Genomic DNA, 21,571 nt, shown 5'->3' with positions numbered 1-21,571 from the left:
GGAACGAGCTGGTTGGGATGCTGCAGTTGAGCGCCCTGGAGATGGAGGAAAGCTGTCCACTATGACTCAGACACAGATATCTTAGCACAGTTCCCGTGTAAGTGAATTGAGATAGAAGTATAATGTTTAGTTGCTAATTACATTTAGACTCCTTTGGGGAACCCACCAAGATTTCTATGAATGTACAGTTCCAGCCAGTGAACAGACAGAATTAATCCATTGGTTTGCTCTAACAGGGGACCTAAACAGAACAATTACTTACACTGCTGTGATTGCCCTTCTTCAAGGTTAAATTCTCCATACAGATTCCACTGTTGTTCTTCACATGAGATGATTTTTCTTTGAAGAGCAATGAAAGCTATTACATTAGCTATCCACTTATTTATTTTTCTAAATTAACAATAGTGCTTTTGGTTAATGATAATGATTTTTTTTTCATTAGTGGCATCTTTATCCCTCATAAGCCACATTTTAAAAAAAACTAAAAAAATAAAGAATTGGAAAATAAAACTTGGGAGAGACTTCAAAAGGTTTTCTTATCATAACCCAATTTTCCAGCAATAACTCTTCATGGCAGATGTTTGTCTAACAAAACCTGTTTGTTCTAAAACCCCTCCATACCTTCCTCACGTTACCTGTTCGAATGCTTAATTCTTACTACCGTTACAAGATTTCTCCTAATGACTTGATCTAAATTTCACTTGATGCAATTTAAACCCATGACTTGCTGTCCACTGACTGTGCTTGGGTTTTCATATGCACTCTCCCTCTAGTTGAAATCTTGCCAATGCTGAGACAGCACAAAGATTTCTTCAGTTGTACAGTCCGTTTTCCACAACAGCATGATACTGTTAATTCACATGCAGCTTGCAGTCCCAATATAGTCCCTTATCCCTTGGTGCAGAAATGTTCCTTAAACTGACATTCTTTAGCATAGGTTCATGAAATTCATTACTTCTACATAAGAATCCTGCCTTTATGCCTTTCATTTGCCTTTTTTTTTTTAAATTGGTGCACTCACAAATTTTGTGTATTTACTCAAATATTGCATTTGTAAAAAAATACAAATTTTTATAAGTTGGAAGTAGCAAAGTGGATGTACACTACTGCAAATAAGATCTTTGGTGTAAAATGTTGTAATTTGTTATAATCAGTTCTCTGTTCAAGATGATAGTTTCAAGACACGAAGTATGGGGATGTTTACAGGGACATAATGCATGCGTGGATTCAGGAGAATGATCGGTAACTGACAACATAGCAAAAGATGCTTTATTTAGCTCTTTCAAACAAGAGGTTGCTGAGGAATGTAACAATAATAATCTCATTTTACAACCAGATTTTCAAAGAAATCATGCTTTCATTAATGATCTTCAGGCTCTCTCTTGTTTCTTCACATTGTGGCTATTGCAGGTTCCCAGCTCAGAGATGATCAGGTGTTTATGTCTCTTCTTGATGTTTTCAGAAGGGGAAATGGCCTTGCTGTCAAAATATGGCTGGGGCTACTGCATTCCTCTCCTGTATTGCCAGGTCTGTTCATGGGAATTCTTTGTCAAACAGAAACATGTAACACTGATTCCTAAACATTATGTCAAGCGGTTTATACACACACCAAGTAGGTTCTCAGCAGCAGCCAGCATGGTCTATATAGGATCCAATGGGAATATAGTGTTGAACTGCATCCTGCGAAAATAAGGTAAATTTAAATCTGTAAAATAGGTTGCTACATTTTGGCTAGCCTGGGTAGGCTTTCCATGTCAGAATCAGTTCATATTTTAGGCACTATATTTTAGGAGAATCTCATGAATACTAAGGTGCCTTTACAGTGTCAGGGAGGCCTTCCTAGCTGTAAATGAAGAACATCATTTTCATGACCAAACTATTTTTCTTTCTAATATGATATTTTTGGTTTTTGTTTTAGGTAGAGAGGATTGTAGACAAAAGGAAGAACAAGAAGGGCAAATGGGAATATCTCATCAGGTGGAAAGGCTATGGAAGCAATGAGGACACCTGGGAACCTGAACATCATCTACTACATTGTGAGGAATTTATTGATGAGTTCAATGGACTACATGTTACTAGAGAAAAGCGATCAAGACATGGGAAACAGGCCAGCGCTCCAAAATTTTTACGGGAAAGCCGAGGGTCATCTGTTGAGAAAATATCACATAGACCTTCTGAATCTGGGAAGTCTAAAGCGTCAACACACAAAAGGAAGAGAATTAATCCATCTCTTCAAAAACAGAAAAGAGGATACGCAGCAAAGCCAGCATCTGCTAATGACAGGGCTGCTAAAACTGTGACTTACCGAACTACTCCCAGCGGTTTACAGATCATGCCACTGAAAAAGCCACATAATGGTCTGCAGAATGGAGATGGCAGTCATGAAAAAGATTCTAGACACTTTGGGAATGGCTCACAACAGCAAAACATGGATTTAAATGATCATGAAGGAGAACAAAATTTGCCCAGCGTGTTGGAAGCTAGTAATGATTCACCTGTTGTGAATGGAATTGGTATGTGATTTAAACAACTACAGTCTTTGGGGGGAGGGGTGTTAATTGCAGCAACTGCAAATAGAGAGTCCACTCGTGGAAAAATCATTGTCATGCTACACAAGTGATACGGTGGGAAGCACATAAACAAGTTTCACGCTCTTTCCCCATATATTATACCATTTTTTTATCAATTGGCTTCTCTCGTTCCGTTTCCCACGGAGTGACATGAAGCAGTCTGGGCTTTGTTACATGCCTTTGCAGTATAAAGTGCTTGTGGGGAAATGATGACAAGGCACGGAGTAGGAAAGACAACCGAGGTATGTATAATACTGCAACTTTGGTTTTGTGTATCACCAAGTAACAAATCACTTCTCAGTTATGTATGTTCAGACCCAATGGTCTAGAAAGATCAGGATTATTTTAGAAACGGAATTAATACCACTCTTGCTAAAGTATCCTGGTAAGTATGGCTGAATAACATTCAAGTTCCTCAGTGTTAATGCTCGTCATATTCAGGAGTACTCAGAACCACCAGGTCCTTGTCTCTGACAGTGACTCAGAAGTCGCAAGACATACTTTACGGGAAGGGACAAACAGCCTTGAAATGAACGAGAACAAATAGGAGAAATTTCTTTCTAATCCTCATAGTTACTGACTGGCTTAGTTCTCAAAGAATAACAGTTTATGTCCTCTATAAATACGATTCAGCTTAATGCAACTAAGTAGCTTCTCATTTTCTATATGTGTCCAACAATCCTTTTTTTTTTTAATCCTGCCAAATTTAAAGCCTCGATGGTGCTTTGTGGCAGTAATTTCCAGGAGTTAACAATGAGATGCACATTTTATTTGATCAGGTTTTTGGGTTTGGGGTTTTGTTTGGGTTTTTTTGACCTTTACTTTCATTGAATAAGCTCTTGTCCTTATATGAAGGGATAAAGTGGAAGACGTCCTGTCAATCAGTAGGCAGCCCCAGCCTTTTTAGCCTTCCTACCACATGGAAGTCTTTCCAGATTCCTGGTAGCCTTCAGTATCCTCTTGTGCCTTTGGTGTGGGGGGTTTTTTTTAATACCTTTTAAAAACAGCAGGAGCTGTTCCAAATTATTTCCTACTGCTTACTGATATAGTGGCGATACAACCTTTTGAGAATTATTTTTTCTACTGTTGCACACTGCATAAAGGTTTTCATTGAGTGATACACAGTTGCTCTTAGGTTTTTTTTCCTTGCTGGTTACAGTTAATTTAGAACACAGCTATATGTATGATTCTTTTCATTATGCATTTAATCTGCTTTACTGTTGCCAATTCACCTTTTTCTTATGACTCAGTGAAGCTCTGCAAAATCTTTCCTAGTTTTTACGCTACTTATTTTGTATTCCCTTCAAATTTTCCTCTCACACTTCTCTTCCCAGTTCATTAATACATATATTAAATAAACTAATCCTTCTGCAGGTCCTTGGGGCAGCCAACTACTAATCATTTGACATGATGAAAAGTAACCATTTGTTCCAATCATTTGTTTTTGTTAGCCACTTTCTATAGCCCATGATAGCACTCATTTCCTTAACAGCTTCTTGTGAATTGCCCTGCGAAAAACTTTTCAAAAGTCAACATAAATTATATCACGCCGCTTTCCATTTTCCACCCTACTGGCAACCTAGCAAACGCTACTTGATTTGGGAAGTAGAACTGACCTCGCCTAGTCTTACTGGTTACATCCTATAACTACTGGGATCTTTCAATCCAGGCATCAAATACCCTGTTAAAGACTCCCAAACCAGCAAAATGTATGGTCAGCTCTAAATGCATAAGTAGCCCAGATGATGTCAATGACACTTAAAATTGAGAGTCCAGGCTTTTGTATTTTGATGAGTTTGAGCTCATATAAGACTGTTTAAAAAGTTACCTGCTTCTTTAAAAAGACTTGCGTATATAATTACAGATGTGTATAAAGTTATTTTTGTTTGCTTTCTTACTGTTTCTAATGAATTTATTTTAATCATTTGTTTTATGTTATTCATTGGGGAAGTTCTGATACAAAATGCATCTTTAAAATGCATTAATTCCCATACTTTAGAATCTTTTTTTTTTTAATGAAGAACTAAAGGGCCACAAAGAACTGTAAGGTCAAATGAGCCTTTCGTTTGTCCCCACAAGAGCTAATGAATGGCATCCACTAGCCCCTGTTTGAATAATCCCTGTGAGAGAGCTCTATTTCAGTAGAAGGCTACTTTGCCTAAGCAGCCAGGTGTTCTGCCATGTACAGAGGGCTCCTGGCCTAACAGCTGATGTATGCAGCTCCTTTAAAACAGTTCTTTATGATGGTTTTTGCATTCTCCAAATCCATCACTTCTGCTCTGTGTTTTGCTCTCCTTTCTCCCTTGCATTCTGACCTCCCCATAGGCAAAAGCAAGAGATCTTTAAATCTCTACCTGGTTCTCCTCTGAAAAACCCACACTCAGCAGCACTCCCAAGGTCAGAAACCCCTCCAGTCTTGCTTTGTGATACCCAGCACATGCATAGTGGAGAAAACTACAAAGAGGAGAGATGAGACTACCAAAGTAAGACCAGACAGAAACTGGTGAAGAAGGGTCAAAATAAAAACACTAGCTTTTTTTCTGATGTTGCCCTACAAGCTTGAAAGAAGTCACATTTTCTGATACAGGATTTTGTATCATTTGAAATGTCAAATCGAAGAAACTTGCACTACTCTTCAACAAGTCCAAAAATTTACTGAACTCCCTCAGTATTCACACTCACAGGGAAGTAGCACAGAAGATGCCACTGTGATTCTGCCATGTGTCCTGTTAGTATCACAAACTCATTTTAATCAGGATAGATGTCACACTAAAACTGGTCTGAAATTTTACAAGTTACAAATGAAGAAAGTTTCAGAGAAAAATGCCAGTTTGTTGAATAACAGAAGTTTTGTTCCAAACATCTTGAGTTTCAAAACTTTCTCCAAATCTGAGCCAAGGTCCCAAGGCTTTGTCCCTTGAGACCGGGAGCAATGTGGCAGTTTGCTTGGCAGGACTCCCACGTTTAGTTTTGAGGCAGCCAGCTATGCCAGAGGTTTCAGGCAGTCTGCCACAGAGTCTGGAAGTCAAAAGCCTGGCATGCCCCGTCAACGTTCGCAGGGCTCCCAGGCACTATATGTAGAACAAAGAGGGAGCCTGGAGGACTTGGGTTTGGCTCCCAGAAGCTGTGGCTCCTGGGCAGCCCCATGCAGAATCCGATGAAGCAGACATTTGTGTCAGCTTTGAGATTGCCTATATGGAGCCCAAATGAATGTCAGACTCATTTCACAGCTAAGTGTAAGAGTGCACAGAAAATGTATGTAGAACTTTTAAGTTGGTCTTGACATGAAGCCTAGATTTGGAAAACTCAAAAATTCCCCAGAATTTGAAAACCCAGCTGTAGGCCCAGCTCTGCTACCAGTTGAAGGCCTCCAAAACCCATCAACTTGAACCAGTATTCCTTCATATTATAACAATGTTTAACTACCAGTGTATTGAACCAAGCAATATAATTAGTAATTTATAAACTGTAACTAATCAAAAATACCTATTTTGTTTGTCTGTGGTATGCCAGTTCTGTTGAAACAAATAATAGCTATTTGAAAACTAGTTTTTGATGACTCCTTGAATGGACTTCCGCCAGTCTATGTTTGCTTTTGTGTATACATCCACTTGGGTACAAGTGTTTCCTGCTCAACTTACAGATAAAACTCTCACCAGTAAGCTATTTACCCCAGAAAGATGACTGTATACCTACAGATGTACGCACAAAATCATATATGCACCCTAGTGGGGGCCTGGAACCTTGCTGAAGTTGGGACAGACCTTTCTTACCAAAACCTCTCTTCTACCTTCTATACATCCCGTCATAAAGAGAGTAGAGTCGTCTTTACTGACAGTTATTTAAGGGTCTGCAAATTGGAAAATGTTGAAAAACTCTGCGGGAGAACATCCACTGATGCTCCCAGGAGCTAACAATACCGTTCTTTCTGATGATATTTGTTGTCTTCTGTTATCACATTTCTGTTTCTCTCCAGATATTGTAATTGAGAGTGATTGTTTTGTCAAGTTTCTTGACAGCATCAGAAAACATCCCCTTTTAATTTTCTCTTTCCTTTTTCTATACTGCTCTATTTCTGTACCATCTGCTAAAGAATTTTTGCTTGTCATGTATCACTAACCATTGTTTTTCTCCATTACGAAAATCTTTGTAGTCTCATGGTGCCCTTAATTTAAATACTCTCTATGAACTTAGTCACTGCTTCCTCTTGGTTTTTTAGCTTGTTCTGTTTTATTTATTCTGGAGCAATACTGGCAGTAAAAGACAACCAAATATGCTTGCTTTCTCAGTTTGGATAAAAACTCATTGCTTTTAGATATCTTACAGATGCTCCCTTAGCTGGAGAAGTCTGAGATTATTAGTAAATTATCAACATAACACTGCTTTTAAGTATGTACAGTATTAACTATTACCCACAAGAAAGACAGAAGGGAGGCAGAGAAAGGCTATTGGGAAGACTGAGGAATGCAGAACTGTTGTTCGCTAAACCCCTCAGTAGCAGAACTAGGGACCACTCACTGAAACTGGTAGAACATCAGATAAAAGCAGATGAAAGAAAATTCTTCTCTGTGCAGTGGCTACACAACTTCTCAAACTCATACCACAGGAAGCTGTGGAGACAGACAGCATCAACAGGCTCAAAAGGGGATTAGAGAAATCCATGAAAAGGTCCACAAGCAAATACTGAAGGAAACAGGAAGGATGAATGCTCTCATATTCCTGTACTACACTGAGGGATGATACTAGGGGAAAGGACTGCAGAAAGTGGCCAAGCTTGCATTTTCTCCTTAAATAGCATCCTTTACCGCTGTTCTTGGAGAAGGATTACTAGATGCACCAATGGTCTGGGAATATCTTAAATTCCCTTAAAAAATATTGAAACTTCTTCTAAATATCAGTGGGTTTTTAGGTATTCCACAAGTTCTACTGCTGATTAAAAACAAGGTAATAATTAGATTAAACTCCCACTAAAGGAAGGAATATTTTCTCCTGTTCTGTTTTCTTTTTGTACTTAGACTGAGCGTCAAATACTCACTACTAAGCCAGTAAATCACACTTAGAGGTACCTAAAGCTTCCTTAGTTAATTTGTGACATCCTTAATTTGTTTCACATGCAGTATAGATTGCTTTGAGAATGTCTCTTTTTTCCTATGTCACAGTCATTTTTCATCTTGACATATTAAGGTACTGTTACCCGTGTGTGCATTAAGCAGGTGCTAACTATTAACCCTCATGCAGAGAGAATCTGGATGCTTTAGTGGCTCCAGAGCAAACCTTCAGTAGCTCCAACACATCCATGCAACAGACATGCTAAATTGGCCTGGTGTCACATGAGTGTTGTCTTTAGATTTTGCTGATCATTGTCTCCAGTTTATCAGATTAAACAAGATTACAGGGATGCACTGTATACACTGAAACAACAATTTACTCACTATATGTTTTTCTGTTAATCATCCATTCTTGGAAATTACACTTTTCCATTTATGTTTCTCTCATATTTAATTTAGATCCTTCTTTCTTCTGGTTAAATTTCTGTCAGCTGGCGTGCAGATAGTTAAAATATTGTGATAAGATCTATAGTTTCTTACATCATATATTTAATTTACAAACTGAATAAATTACTCAAAGAAGAATACAACAAAAAATTAAGATAAAATTATTACTGTGAGGCTTTTTGTTGAGCTGGATTATCTGTGTGAATTAATCTTCTACTATTCTCTTACCATCTGTATTTAAAATAGATGTGGCATAATCTTCAACACTAGGTAGGTAATCGGTGCAGTTAGTCTGACACATCTTCCATTCAATGTTCATTTGTGCCTCTGATTTTATAAGTTCTTTACACTTTTTGGGGAGATTTAACTCTTCACATCTTAGTAGCTTATTGCTGGGTCAAGCAACATAGCAAGGATTGAATAGATAAAAATGCAATATTTAAAAGTCTGCCTCAGTCAAATAATTAGTTTCAGTATATTATTCCCAATGATATTAGTTTTCCATTAGTAATTTCACAAGTTGATTTTTGTTTGTAAGAATACATGTCAAAATATATGCAGTAGCAAAACCTGATGAAAAAGAAGAAACATGCCATAAGAAATTATTCATAATTTTTAAAATTCAAGCACATGGTGATTTCTACACTTGTAGATAATTCTTGTCAAGAAAACAAATTTCAAATTCTGCTGGCTTCAAATGATTTTTTTTTCAAATTGATGATCTAATGTAATTTGTCAGTGTTTGCATTGCACCAGTTAAATCCTCTATTCAATATGATACAGGCAATGCTTTAGATGGTATCTCTTAATTTGACAATAAAAAGAGTTTTATGATTGACTGAAATAGCAGACTTTCCAACAAACATGCATTTCTGTGTGTAGATATATGTGTATGCACATGCACACATTACATGATGAGGCCAAATGGTGCACCAATTAAATACTATTAAGCACTCTATATATTTTAACATCACATATAGTAACTGCAGTTTATATACAGGCATTTCACACACTGTGAACAATTCCACAGGCCATTGCCAACTGAGAGGTATCAGACAGTTCAGTTACCTACATAAACATCAAGTTGAAACATAGCTAATCCAGAATGAGGGTAGGTGACTTTTTGGTTTAGAGAGTAATCTGTTAAGAATTCACCATTCAATTCAATTCCAACAGAGCATTTTTAATTGGATAGTGGTCATTTAAACTATAAAATTTAAATCTATGTTCTAATATTCACATCATCTGCCCTTTAAAAATTTCTGGCTATTTGATACCAGAAGCTGGAACAGGTCAGCTTTGGCAGGAGTAAAGAACGGAACAAATAAAGGTGTTTTCATTCAGCTCTTTCTTGGCCTTCCTTAAATATGGTGTATTGTGGGCTCATGTCTATTTAAACAAAAAACAGATTTGGAAACTACTTCAATGAACAGAGTGACTTTAATCTCTGTTCCTCAACAACCTGTCTCTGCTTTACTTTTAATGGCAATAGCGTGAAACATCTGTAATTAGAAAAGGAGTATTGCATAAAAATCATGTAAAGTTATTTTCAACATTCTGGCTCAGCATTGTTACCAATCATAATATATTGCCTGTTACAGAGGAACCGTAAACATAAGCAAAGTAATAGTTTACAGTTCATACACAGTGTAAGTCAGAATAAACTGTCTTTTAAATTGACGTACTATTACTCTTGTTTGTTTTTAAGGAGGAACTATATCTTTCTTGTCATAGTTCTCTTTTTTTTCCTACTGCTGGATACCCTCCAAAATGGCATCAGCATTAATATTTTTTATGTACAAAGTCCAATATTAATATCATACCTGTTAGTCAAAAGTCAGTAATTATTGTTACTGTAAAATGTAATGAGGAGAAGCTTGGGATCAGAGCAAAGAGGATGGCTAACTGCTACTTCTAACGCTAACCACAAGGATATGTGGAAGAGAATGCCAGTTGTGTCAGCTTAGTAAGAACTCCCCTAACTTACTGTCACATAGAGATGTGCAACAAGTGTGTATTCAGAGTGTCATTTGAAACTGATAATGACTTTTTGGTCACCATAAAAGGAAGAAAATGTAACTTTGAAAGATGGGATTTGGAGTAAACCTGTCATGTCAAGTTTTTCCCAAGCTGAATTAGAATCTTCCTATGAATTCAGAGATCACCTCAAATTCCTATGAAAGACTATGATACAATTGCTTTCATCTTCAAAGCAGAACTGAATCCCATTAAGAGTACCAGTTCTACAGGCTACAATTCATTGGCTCTAGAGGTTATCTGATCAGAGAACAAAAAGTACTGCATGTTGGAATACAGAATAATAAGAATGGCTTGAGGCCACATTTGACTAGCCAGGCATATTTTTGATTTAACAAATTTATCACGTAGAGGCTATTGTAAATACTGAGCTATGTTTAAGCTAATAGAAAGTATCACTCCATTTCTTTGAAGGTATAGACATAATTATGCTTTGATTCTTTCCACCTGAAAGGTTCTTCTCTGGCCAATGGAAGCTTGAATCTACACAGCACTGTGAAAAGGAAACTAGATGGGGAGAAAGATTATGTCTTCGATAAGAGACTAAGATACAGCGTGCGTCAAAACGAAAGTAACTGCCGGTTCAGGGACATTGTAGTCCGGAAAGAAGATGGTTTCACACATATTTTGCTGTCGAGTCAGACTTCAGATAACAATGCACTGACCCCAGAGGTAAGCATGTAGCCATAAAAGCCAAAGAAAGCCATCCTAATGTGTGGGTTATCTTGGAAACACTGCACTTGAACTGGATTTTATATTTTTTTTTCCTAATTGATTATCTTAGAAAAGAAATACGGAGTTCAGATATATCTAACTTTTTCATGCTTGGGATTCCTATCAAAAAGAATGCAATGGAAATTAGTTTTTAATTTACATGTCTGAAACCGAAAATTAGAAGTAAAGAAAGGAACGGCAGAATCAGTATTTCCAGCATGGAGTTGTGTGAAGCAGTTTTTCACATGTTGAAGTTACTGATATTTACTATCCTTAGGAGAAATCTGGTCTCTTTCATTTTATTAATTTAAATACTGCTCCAGTTGTTGCATACGGAGAATTTCAGGCTATATCCTGAGACAGTAATTCTAAAAGTATACCTTGATCCCTAATTGCTTTTTCTCTGAATCACTTTATGAGTCCTTATTTATGAAATCTTAACTAATTAGGGGCTCTATTCTCAGCTGAATTGCATAAAGTCATACAACATATAAATGATATTAATGAATTCCCATGTTCCAAACATTGTATACTTAAGGTCAGACTTGGACTTGTAGCTTGTACTACTCCAGTACACATATTGGTCACTGGAAGGGCTGAGAAGCTTTTCCTTCCGTTCCCTGTGATCCCAGCATAGTGGGCAGCAATGGCCTAGTATACCTTCGCCATGTCAGAACAAAAGGGGTGTCAATAAATGCCTGCATCCGGATGCATGTCCTGGAGAGCAGAGAACACGCTTGAACCCTGTTCCACGTGGGCAGTAATGGCCTGACGGAAAGGGGTTACCATAGATCAGAGAGGAGGCAACAGGAGCTGCCTCCCAGCACCAGTTTTGCCTGTCTGAGCATTCTGCAGGCAGAGTTCCGCCACGAGCTGCCCGCAGTGTGGCAGATCTCTACCCTTTCTGCCCTCCAGACACACCAGTGCAGCTCTGTCTTATACGGTAACTTCAAGATAACAATATATGAAATATCAGTTTGAGCACTATCATCTGAGGGAAAAGTAAATTGTAGCTTTGAGGAATTATTTTATTCAATAAGAAACTGTATAACTTTGAAATTAATTACTTAGAATGGGCTTCAGATAAAACCACTGGCAGGTATGACGGGCCCTAAATTTGACTCCCTTTCCCAAATGCACACCTACACATGGACATTAATACACAGAATGATACTAAATAGTTAAAACTGATGGCACATACATTTATCACTCCTAGTTTTTAAACTACATAATATTTAAAAGGACTGTCTTGGTAATTGACACAGAACACCAAACACTGCTTTTAATACTAAGTCCTTAAAATGCATTAGATATTGCATCAAATCCATTCCATCCATGTATTAATTACCACTAATTGACACTGCAGGTAATTTAAACGAAGAGCTCAAGGGCCTGAAAAAGTGTGAAATCAAGGACTTACTATGTTCAGGCTGAACAGACATACCTTTACGTTGCTGGCTGTGCTGTCCTACTTCGGCAGTGTTCAAATGCTCTAACCAGTGAATTAATTCAGGCTCTTCAGGTCTGCCAAACCAATCCGTTTCATTCTTTGAAAAATTTCAATATGCCAGGAAGCCACCTCTGTGGAAGAATAAATGATAAGCATATAATAGTCCTCTTCTTGCATCACCGGCATAGACTATTTCTAGAACCTTTATTGGAGCTCACTTGAAAACCAGGAAATACATTTTAGAAAACTGCATTACTGACCAGGACCTGGATGGTCAGGAATTAATCAAGGTAATGAGTTCTCCACATTGAGATCGTCTGTTTAAAACACATCCAGGCTGAGAGCAATTGAAAGCTCTTGCCCTCTGAAGGCTGCTTGCTGGCAAACATGAAACAACTTCTTTGGCCTCGGTCCAGGCTGCAGCCCATGATCACTCACACCACAAAATCCAGCACCTTCAATATTGGCAATTCCACAACCTTGCTGGCAATTACAGCAAAAATCCAAGGAACTGAAAGGAATATGTTGAATGCCTTGTCCCTGCAGTTTGTCACCCATAGGCATAGGTGAGACAAACTAACAGAGTATTTTAGGGACGTTTACAACATTTTCAGTTTTGACACCTTTTATCGCCAGTGAATAGAAAGTACAAACACACAATTCCTACAAAATGAAGAAAGTGTGTTTCATTTTGTCAAAAGAAACGCTAACTTCAAGTTTTATTAGACATTCAGTAAATTATGTTTGCCAAATAGTAAATGATTAATTTACTCAGAGCAGGTCTACTTGGTGTGGTTAAAATAGTGGTCTGGTTATTCTCGGCCATGTATGTTAGGAAAAAAAGAAAAGGTGTGCACTGCCCACAATCATTATAAAATTAAGCTTATACAAAATCACTCTCACCCCTAAACATCCCTGCTTCCCTTTGTGCTTTATCTTAATCTTCAGATGAAATTTAATAGTTTTGTTCAACCATTGGCCTCTGCTATTTATGCCAATTTAATTAAAATAGCAAAGAACTTATTTATTAAAAAAAAAAAGAAAAAGAAAAGCTTAGAGAAGTCTACCTGAATCTTCATCCTCCGTTTTTGGTAACCACATCACACCTGTGGGTTTGTGCAGGTGATTTTAGCATGAAATGTGCCAATGCTCCTTCCAGCAGCATTTGCACTGATTGAAGCTGGCTCAGTGCCACTCTAGTAATTGAGTTTTTTCTACAAAAATGTTCGGGGCACTATAGAAATTCTTTCTTACATTTTACAAGACCTTATAAAACTTCCAAGCCAGTGTCATGAAACAGCACAGCTTGTTTTTATTTCAGTGGCTTAGGCTTGCTACTTTTAAAATTCATTTTTAAAATAGATATGTAAAATATTTCATCATTATAAATTCCATTACGGCATTTTCTCTCATGGGTCTTTTGCTGCTTCTGAAGTTCTTTCTCCAGTGATGATGTTGCTGTTTTAACTCAGCACATTTCAAGGATCCAGATTTTGTTTCAAACTTAAGATTAAATGGATCCATCCACTGTTTTTACTTTACACTATTAATAGAGCTAGGAATTAATATTCCCCTGAACTAAAAGCAAAACATACCCTAAACAGCTAATGTTTCCATTGAAGACTGATACAACTACCTCGGTTACACTTCTCATACAAAAGAATCAGGTTTCAAATTTCTAGCCATGAGAATTACAGGATTTGAAGTTCTACCGGGTGCATTTTGAAGCACTGGTTTGCCTTCACTTTTCCTTACTTACAACTTTTCCTAACTTTAAAAAAAAAAAAAAGGCAGGTACAAGTTTACTGTTATCTGTATTTTTGCTCTCATACAAAGACAAATTGTGGGTTTTGGCCAGTACTTCTGCCTGAAGCCAGCCTTATAGGTTCCTGAGTTCTTTATTTATCAAACAGAAAGGGCTTGGAATCTGTTTGCACAGAGTCAGTAAGTAACAAAAAGTGTATTTATGTAAAAAGGTACAAGTATGGAAGAGGTTCTAAGAACAACTGAATAGCTTTAAAATTTTGTTTTACTGTAATATTTACAGAATATTTACCTTTAAGAATATCAACAGTGAATCCTTAGAAATTCAGAGAAGTTAACCTTTTAAACTAGTATTTCTATTTATATGAACAAGAGACTTGTGTTCAAGATACTTTGTGTAATTATGGTGATAAATTCCCAGCTCTCTGATTTCCCCAGAATGTAAGCAATATTGAAAGCAAAGGGCACCAAATGCCTTTTAAAATTTCCTACATCCAGTGAAAGGCACTAAAATAAGCTTTTAGAAGTTTAATGAAGTTTTTAAACATTTTATGTTTATTTTGCAATATAAAGTGTCCTGTTAAAGAACGAACTAGCTTATTTTCTTGATAGGATTAAAAAAATACACAAGTTTTGAGAAAGTGATAATTTTATTATATATTTGGGTTTCAATAAAACAATAAGTGAAGCATTAGGCCTGGTCTAAATCTATAATTCAATCAATTAGCATAAGCTAAATAACTGGCCCATACTGTTTTGTAAATACTTCCTCAGAAATCTTAGTCAAATGCATTCTAATAGAAATACTGTCCCCACAACTGAAAATTAACTAAAAGACCATAAAAAAGCTAATTAATAAAAGCATGGAACTGGAGAATACTGCTGTGGAGCCCTGTAAATAGTAATATTAGATCTGGTCCGCTAGAGAAAGTAAAATTTAATTGGACAAATGCCATAGTTATACCAAAATGAGGGAAGGGTTAAGAACTATGGAAGAAAGAAAAAGAATATGGAATCTGACAAAGGAATGTAACTAAAGACACATAGTATCGCTATATTTGCAAACTGAATCACTACCACATTAAATGGTAATTTGTGCTTAAAAACAGACAGAAGTTCTGAACTAAAATTATATTTGCTTTACAGTACTGCAGTTTAATACACAGTTCTGCAACCCTACAGAAACCATCTTTTTTATCTTTATTTTATTGTTAGTTGCTTTCCTATAATCATATAAACATCGGTAGAGAAATGCCCATACCCAGATAATCAATGAGGAAAGCCGTGACGCCAAGGCATTCGGAAGAAACAGTGGACAGCAGGTCGGCTATAACTAGGCTGAGTGACAGGGTGACCAGGTGAATTTTGGACTGCACCAGCACAGGAATCATGGCATAGAACAAGGGAGTGCGAATTGACTTGCTGGCATTGGTGTATTCCAAGGAGCCTCCGAGCACCTTTTGATGATAAAGTTAATGACAAACTTAGAGATATTAAAAAAAAAAAACACAACTTTTTTGAGCCTGAAAACACCGACACATTATGGTTTCTGGGTCTCTGATACTGTTTTCTTTTGCTAGAAACTAGTGGAGCAGTGGAACTAAATTTCCACTCCTGCTCAAAAATACTATCCAAAATACTGTTAAAGCCTTCCCATTTTCAACCATATCTGAGAAATCAATTCCTAATAATGGACTTTTAATATCACCCTCTCCAAAACATTGAAAAAACAGTGATAGAAGAATGTTGGTTTTTCCCACAAGTAGTATAACCTCTGCTCAAAAGTTTGGTATACTTTTAGATGGCTTTAGCCATCCAGATCAGTGAGGGGTAAGATAAAAAAAGAGACAGGCTTGTAATGGTAGTGATGTGTTTGAAGGATAGCACTTGGTAACATCAAAGAGATGGTACATATGCAAATATCACTGGAAGAAGGGGAATGGTAAAGAAACTTGCTGAATGGAGTATCATATCATGGCATCATATTTAAAGCAACACTCCTCATTGTATATAAAAACGTTTGACTGGTATTCCCTGATATTATTTATACATCCTCCCAAAGAAAGAGCAGATTTTGAGAACATTTAAAATAAACTAAGACAACAATCTTGCATTCACATGGAACTAGGAAAATCAAAATATATATCTTTTTTTATTCTAACATTCTACCACCTTCTAAAGTTTCTTTTTTAACTTTCAGCAGGGGTTTTAGGGTTTTTTTTTCCTTTGTTTCCCCTTTACAAAATGTGCAGTTTTGCTATATTTTTACCAACTGAGGGCTGAGACACCCTCTGAGACTCTGAGAATAAACAGTACTTGTAAAATTGCTGATAACAATTTTGTACCTGCACAAGAATTTCAAATACACTTCCAAATTCTGCTGCTTTTAATTACTTCACTTCCACCCACTGTCACATACTCGGTATTACAGGCGTTCTGAAGTGCACTTGTAAAAGTGAAGCATCTAAAAGTTTACCACCTGCTTGCTCATGTCCTGGTCTTAGCAGCCAGTAAAAATCATTTTTATGCAAACACGTATGGAAAGCAGGCAGGTAGCATTGCACTGCATGGTTTGAATATACAAGTTCAAGTTTGGTCTCACAAGCCACAGGATTTCTAATAAAAGGCTACCTAGAATGGTATAAACAAAACTTCTGTTCTGTTTTTAGGGACATTTCTTAAATAAGGCACTTCAGAGATCTCAAGAATTTTTAGAAACAGAAAGTAGTGAACAAAAATAATCACAAGCTAAAAATCTTGGTTTTCTCTCACATGGAAACCATATTTAATCCCCCAACCACATTTTGCTATGTTTTACCTAAATCTACACTAACAGCAAATATTTCAGTACAAAAGAGAAACATTTGACTCAACAGGACCCTGTCTATAGGAAGTACTTTGACACATGAGTACGTTTAAGCATAGGAGGTGTCACACGAGATGAAATCATGGCCCTTGAAGTGAGGAGCAAATCACTAAAGAGAAGAGGGGAAGCTGAAATGGCTGAAATCAATTACAACTTACAAACTACACTGAATTGCGACCAAACAAGAAGTTACCCATCAGAAGTTTATGAAATAATATTTCCTTTTAAAAATCTTTAGAAAAACAATTCTCTGCTCAGATGAAAGGCTATTTTCTTACAATACCAGCAGCTCAATTCTATACAGATTTTGATTAGGTTTGATTTATGGTGCAATTAATAGCTTGATCCAGTTGTAAATCAGAGTCAAAATGTCTCTGTTTCAAGTGGCTTTTTTGCTCTAACTTTTGTAGACTTTAACCATATCACTGACCACAGAAAAATGAATAACATATTTGTCACGTTGATGTATATGATGTCCTCTTGTTCTGCTTTGCTCTGGTTGAAGTCATATAAACCAAAGTAGTTGAAGAACTGAAAACTGGGATTTATAGATTCTGCTTACAACCTGTTGAGGTTAATAGGCTTTGTTGTGATAACTGTGTTACTGAGGATACAGTGATGTACACTGAATATACACGATGAAAATAAAAAAGTGATATTTGAAATTATTAAATTGCAATCAAATAGCATAAGCTGACTAGAATTTCCCATAGAATAAGCAAAGAGCAGCCAAGTCCTAAAACCTCTTTGAATTAGTAAGCATCTACAAAGCACTTCCAAATATAAAACTCACAGTATTATCATTCTAAGTATATTAAAATTATATTAATATATATAATTGATGTAAGTATTAATAGTGCCCAAAATGTAAGTCTCTCAAAATCGGTAAGGTTTGTAAAACTAGGGAAATGATATTGCAACGGCATGCATGTCGAATTGTTTACTTTTCTTTATCCACAGATCATGAAGGAAGTTCGGAGAGCATTGTGCAATGCATCAGCTGATGACAGTAAACTCTTACTTCTCAGCGCAGTGGGAAGTGTATTCTGTAGTGGCCTAGATTACTCATATTTAATTGGCAGGTTATCCAATGACAGAAGAAAGGAAAGCACTAGGATTGCAGAAGCTATAAGGTGACCCAAGCTTACCTATGATCTCTAAATTATGAAATGCAGTGTGTGATTATAAAGATATTTATCAGGTCCAAAAATGTTGTATATTTAAGCGTTGATTGCATTCTAATTATAGTCCTACAAATTTGTTTAGTAAGAAGAACCTTGGACCTTTCCTCATTAGAAAAGAAAGCACATTTATTCCAGTGCTAATATCCATAGGGATTTATTTTATTCCAATTCTCTGTATTTAATATTTCCAATCATTCCTCCAAATTCAAATACAACTTTGTTGTTGTTTTTCCAAATCAGCTATTGCTTCATGTTCTAAAGTGGTTCCTGAAAGGCAGATATTTTACTTGTTTTAATGTTCATCATTTTAATGAATTACAGTACAAATGGGAATCCATGGCTTACTCATATTCTGTTGAAATAGCAGTCTGCCACTGTATTTCAGAACCTTATTAGAAGGGTCTCCACTCTTTTTCTTAAACTTAAATTACTTAATATATATGTAAATGTAGTTTTATTTTCATAACTAAAATGTGACTTTCCTTATATATATCACATTACCTTAATAGGAATCCAGGGTTTATGACATGCAGTCTACAAATCAATCTGCACAATACATCACCAAATATTTCTATTATCCACAAGGTATACTTTATATATATTTGGCAGATCTTCCACTATAAATCAACATTACTCCACTAAAGCCAATGGTATTTCACCAGTCTGTACTAGGAGAGGGTTTCGTCCCTTCATTTTTTCCCCCACTTCCCAAATAAATATTATTCTTCTGAGAGCTTTAAAACTTTATGGAACAATTCTATGAAGGAATATTAAAGAATTTGTTTTACAACAGATCTATATTTTGGATATATTAGTATAACATAAGATCAGGTTTAGTTATTACACGACGTGTTAACCACCAATTATCTTGGTTACAACTACTGCAGATTAGTTTGGATTCTCAGTTTAATACTTTTGAAATTCTCAAAGTAGTAATTATTTTGAAAAATTTTAAAATGTACTTCTTAAATATAATAAATTATGATGTGTTTTTAAGACCCTAGCTATGCTTGAATATCATGGAGTGATATTTAAAAAAAGAAAAACCCTTTGAAGGACACATCCTAATTTATTATTTTTTTTGATGTGAGGGATTTTTAATAATGTGGAACCAAAAAAAACGTGAAGGAAGAAAATCACTATTCTTGTTTGAAAACACAGGCACACTCACACTCCATTAGAAGATACAAATTTAATATTATTCATGTAAATATTGTGTAGATAGGTATTGTTATATATGTATACATTTATCTACACACATTTAATATACAGGTATACTTATCAATTCAACACTTAAATGAGCCTAAGCCAGACTATGATACTCAGTTTTTCCATCCTTGGACTCACAGAACACTCTTGAAATACTGGTACAATGTACTGCTCCTTGTCAAGAATGTCGGCTTCAGGCCCACTGGAAATAGATTTTTATTGTACTTCTGGAAACAATACACTACGTTTTCCATTTAGCACTCTCTGTGCTTTCTGTGAACAAAGGACTCAACTCATGGAAAATATACTGTAATAAGAGTAGAAAAAAATGTACACTTCACTTTTTCAGTGGTTAGGATGTCCTAAAACACATTAACGGATCTCTGCCTCCACTGCTTTACATCAAGTTAGACTTGTATCAAAATGAAATTAAAATCTTGATTACCATGTGTTTCCACTTTCTAAAGTATGGATCTCATATACTGATCACAAGTTGAAACTGAAGTTCAAATACCCGTTAAGTCTCATCTCACATGAACGATTTATTCATTTGGCCCCTGTCCTCATCCACTGCCTTTGAGGCTTGCAAACTCACAGATGTGTGGCACTGTAGCTTCTCTCCAGGTACTAACATAGATCCATCAGCCTGAGCTGCCATCATCCAGACGTGTGTCTGGCATTGCACTCCCGGAGCAAGGAAAAGGCAGACAGACAGACTGCACTGCAACAGTGCATATGTGGCCTACAGAGCCCTGCGATCAAAGGACTCACTGGAAGGCATTCCCAGCATCAGTCTCACATCATCAGTTGGGCATCGTTATGTGACCCAATACATCAAATTCTGGGTGTGCTCAGAAGAAAACAAAGAAGGACAACTTTACTTGCTCCACTTTCTTATAGCCTTTGATGTACTTATGAGCCCTGACCTGCAGCAAGACCTCTGCAACAATGCAGAGATATGTGAGCATCCCAAAGTGTATTCGATGGTCAACTTCCCAGATATCCTTCAGCAAAATCAAAAGCCTTCTGCATGTGACACTTTTTCCCATCTTTTAGCTTCTGGCTCTACTGTGCAACAACAGTTACAATTTTAAGTCCTTTTCAAAGACTGCCTTGAATTGAAACAAGGATCTTCTAGCCCAGAAAATACGTGTGAACTTCTGGTCCAGAGACATAGAAACATGCCAGGTTCTGAGTACAAAGACAACTCACTGAAACAAATAACATACCAAACAGGGAACACAGATAAGTGAAGTGCTGGACACTGCAGCTTCTGTAGAGCAAATGCAGGCATTTGTTCCCCTCACAAGCTCCCAGTATTTTCGCCTTCCACTCCATCCTATAGGTGGCATGTTCGATACCCATCCATTGTACCATCCTCTGTGCTCCCCATCCTTCCCTCATGACAGAGGCTCATTGTTTCTTCTCAATGTTCTGTTCCACTCTCTCCCCATCTCGAGGTCCACCCTTCCTTGCTCACTCATATGAAGATTTCACATTTCCTTCAACCCTTCCCCTCCATTAACGTGTTCTGCTTTGTTCTTCCTCTCCATCATCTAACCATTTCCTCTCCACATCCCTAATTGCTTTTCCATATTCACTTCCAGTCCCGTTTATCACCACATGCTTCCTGCTTTTCTCCACAGCACTGTTTTCTTCTGCCTCCACACGGTCCTCAGATCTGCTGCCACCATTTATCCATAGTTTGTTCCTTTTACCTATCATTCGTCACATCCCTGTTCCCATCTGTAGTCCTACTTGGAAGGCTTACTTGCTTAACTACTAAGGTTCTCAAAATTCTGGAATTAATCAGGTGCAGTGATCCACAGTCGTTACTCAACCATAAACAACTGAAGAAATAACGAGATAAGGGAACAGCATTGCTTCTACAAACAAAAATGAACCACAACTCTCCTTAACCCTGCTATCCTCTAGAAAGAAACGGTCTGAACAGACAAATGTGATGTTCTTTATTTCACTCTCTTTGACTTGCCACTGATCTTCTGCTTTATTACTCACTGTGTGAACAGAGCTGCATCAATTCCCACGAGTCTCTATTTTCCCATGGTCAAAAACCAACCCCTTAGTAGATAGCCTGAAAAACAGAACTCATTCATTTAACATTTAATGCTGGGTCACCTCAGACTCTTCATTTTCATTTAAAATATAGCCAATGCCCTTCCACTTCAGTCCAATAAAATACTTATCTTCGGTATGTTTTCCATTTTTTGCCAAATCGGCACTCTAGCCTGCAAGGCACACCTCTTGTTCCCAGATACAGA

General features: G+C 36.9%; 1 protein-coding gene and 1 long non-coding RNA gene across 2 annotated transcripts in view; one reads left to right on the top strand and one right to left on the bottom strand.

Moving 5' to 3' along the window:
* Positions 1-21,571, top strand: part of CDYL2 (chromodomain Y like 2) — a 58,068-nt gene that overhangs the window by 31,326 nt on the left and 5,171 nt on the right. The window contains exons 2-4 of the mRNA XM_050904001.1: positions 1,919-2,513; positions 10,557-10,774; positions 17,857-18,029. Of these exons, the coding sequence (XP_050759958.1) occupies positions 1,919-2,513; positions 10,557-10,774; positions 17,857-18,029 (986 nt within the window). The remainder of the gene's footprint in view (positions 1-1,918; positions 2,514-10,556; positions 10,775-17,856; positions 18,030-21,571) is intronic.
* On the bottom strand, positions 1,314-15,380 carry LOC127021071 (uncharacterized). Its single transcript, XR_007767156.1, has 3 exons — positions 15,292-15,380; positions 12,261-12,397; positions 1,314-1,680 (listed from the first exon to the last, which is right to left on the bottom strand). It is a non-coding gene; the product is annotated as an uncharacterized LOC127021071 (long non-coding RNA).

Source organism: Gymnogyps californianus, chromosome 12, assembly GCF_018139145.2.
Source record: "Gymnogyps californianus isolate 813 chromosome 12, ASM1813914v2, whole genome shotgun sequence".
Taxonomy (NCBI): domain Eukaryota; kingdom Metazoa; phylum Chordata; class Aves; order Accipitriformes; family Cathartidae; genus Gymnogyps; species Gymnogyps californianus.
The sequence above is the reverse complement of the archived record's forward strand: the minus strand, read 5'-3'. Positions and strand labels throughout refer to the sequence as shown.